This window comes from Phytophthora parasitica, assembly GCF_000247585.1.
Source record: "Phytophthora parasitica INRA-310 unplaced genomic scaffold supercont2.226, whole genome shotgun sequence".
NCBI lineage: Eukaryota > Oomycota > Peronosporomycetes > Peronosporales > Peronosporaceae > Phytophthora > Phytophthora nicotianae.
The window spans coordinates 3,086-5,555 of NW_008649212.1; the positions used below are offsets into that span (position 1 = coordinate 3,086).

The 2,470-nt window shown below is 44.8% G+C and overlaps 1 protein-coding gene across 2 annotated transcripts; it reads right to left on the bottom strand.

Annotated features, from left to right (window-relative positions):
• Nucleotides 1-122: 122 nt before the first annotated feature.
• PPTG_19916 lies at nt 123-2,321 on the bottom strand (the record flags this gene model as incomplete). 2 transcript variants are annotated; one of them, XM_008918535.1, is made up of 9 exons in its annotated part: nt 123-362; nt 425-493; nt 558-648; nt 708-800; nt 867-889; nt 973-1,140; nt 1,210-1,482; nt 1,545-2,194; nt 2,273-2,321. In XM_008918535.1, the coding sequence occupies 9 exons, from the start codon at nt 2,319-2,321 to the stop codon at nt 123-125; spliced, it is 1,656 nt and encodes a 551-aa protein (XP_008916783.1). The 2 variants fall into 2 exon arrangements, with proteins under 2 accessions (XP_008916783.1, XP_008916784.1); XM_008918536.1 differs by lacking the exons at nt 123-362; nt 425-493 and having other exon boundaries at nt 519-648; nt 708-889.
• Nucleotides 2,322-2,470: the final 149 nt, after the last annotated feature.

A 2,470-nucleotide genomic window follows, 5' to 3' on the forward strand; every position in this document is an offset into this window, starting at 1 on the left:
TGAAGGGCATTAAAGCATTCAACAAAAAAACTAGCATTCACAGTTCAGTAATTTCACTATCTCAAAGAAAAATACTTCTTCATGCTTTGTCGTGTTTCCTGACGCACGCTTCAATATTGCCTTTATTCTAGTGAATCCGTAGAAGTGTTCGCAATCTCTTTTGCCAAGTTTTCAGCAGCGTTGTCCGCAGATTCAACAATCGTTGGGACCGGGTCGAGTTTCGCTTCAGAACCGACAGGAGTATCCTTTTCTTCCGCCTTTACGGGCTTCTTTGGTGGGTCTTTGAAGATTTTAATCTTGTAGCGTACGATCCCTCGAATCAATTCATCCACAAATTTGGGCAGCCACAACGAGTCTTGGTACTGAATGAAGTAAATATTAATCACCGTAAATCATCGTGACTTGGCAATGATGATACACAAACCTTTTCGATTGCCTTGAGCAACTTCGTGTGTCCACGAACATTCGCCCAATCTAGAGGACACATGGCACCCTATACACCAGATCGGTAATTTAGTGCACCTACCAATACTTTGAAGCGAGTGACAGTGGCGTACATCATAGTCCTGCACATACAGATCCTTCACATCGGAGGCACGTAACAGCAATATACTAGCGTCAACATGGCCAGCCCAGCACGAGAGATGGCTAGCACATAAATTCAGAGTAAGCACGTCAGTTCGCTGAAATAAATATATCACACGTACAGGGGTAAACTGCCGTTGTCATCCAGGCATCTTGGACTGGCACCCGCTGCTAGTAGATAGCTCACAACAGGCACGGATCCGCCTTTTGCTGCCCTAAATCACGAAAAAGAGTCAAATTATGTTGTTAGGATGCCACCTGAATACATAGTTTCTTTTTACCAGTGGAGAGGTGTTTGGTGAAGCTGGTTGAGAACAGCAGTCGTTTCAGTAGTGAGGAATAGCTGTCAGGACAAGTAAAGCGCCTATGATGAAGTAATATACGCACATTCCATGGGTCCAGCTTACTATCTGTCGGGCTTTCTCCCTCAACCTCGACTAGATGCTTCATACGTCCGATATCTCCTTTTATCGACGCCCAGAAAATGTCAGAGAGAACACATTCGACGCTTTTGCTTCCGAAATATTTGTCCATTGGAGTCAAGTGCTTTCGAGTCTACACTTAATTTGCAAAGATCAGTTACTGAGAAGCAGAGGATAAACGCAACCCGGCAATATTCTTTACCGTCGGAAGGATGCGGATTTGCACTGGCATTCGGTTGCGCTTGATTGCTTTAGTAATGCGCAGCTTCAGCTGGAACTTTGCCCTCTCGCGATCCAAAAACGCTGTCTTTTTCGTCGTCAACTTGCTCGTTTTATTACTTGCTGCTGCACCATCAGTTCCAGGTGCGTTTTTATTTGAGGTAGTAACCTGAGCAGATTCCTGTGCTTTCAGTCGTTCTTCTTCCTCCTTTTCTAACAAAGCTTGGCGCTGTTCAATGCGTTCCCTCTTCGTCTTCTGCTCAATCGGGAATGGAAACAAATTAGGCGTTGAGGTGGCCACATAGCATAGAACCTTACCTTTTTCTTTGATGGCGACACTGCCCTGTCATTTTTCTTTTTCTTTTTGGTTTTCAGTGAGGATTCAAGGTCTGGCGTCGGTACATCATCGGTCGTGGGAGTGAAGTCCGTAACACCAAGCTCCTCCGTATCTGTTGCATTCTGAGGGCTCTCATCTTTAGTTACTGAAGTTGTTTCTTCAATATATGACGAATTACTGCTGCCCTGCCAGTATTCTTCCTGATTAAAAACATTCGTTGGAGATTCTCCTCCATGCACATTGATTAAATTTCCTTGTTCATCGTAGTAGTACCCAGACGTCTGCTCCGTCGTAAGTTGATCCAAGTAGAATTGCTGACCGTCTTCCGGACTATAACTCCATGATTCCGGCATGTCTGTGGTATTGTACTCTTGCTGATCTGCTTCGTACCCCTCACCACCAGTATAATAACTGTAGTCTTGTCCTTCGGCGGTAGCGAAGGCATCGTTGGCTTCATAGCTGTACTGGTACTGATACGGATCAGTACTGTTCGGATCGTGCGAGTAATACCCGTCGTATCCTTCCTGCTGGTACGATGCATAATAGTCTTCTCCTTCTTGTTGCTGCTGGTAGTAATAGTCCGCATAAGTCGCGTCGTAGCCATCAGGATAGTACTTCGCTTCTACTCCATCTTCAAGTATTGACAAGGCTCAGCCAGACTATTCTCCAGCGTAAATAATAATTGTTTGGTTGTTAGTAAGCAGCTCACCTCCATTCTCGTTGTTAGCCTTCTGCAATGGAGCATTCTCCTCTTCCATGCTAAGTCAACGTCGTTTCGCGATATGGATACAATTTGCTTGGTACACATACTTTTGGTGCATGCGGTAATACCGATAGTGCCAATTTATTTGAGGATCGCGTAACTTTTCCATCAGTTCCCAATTTGAGGTGAAATGGAGTTCTTGCG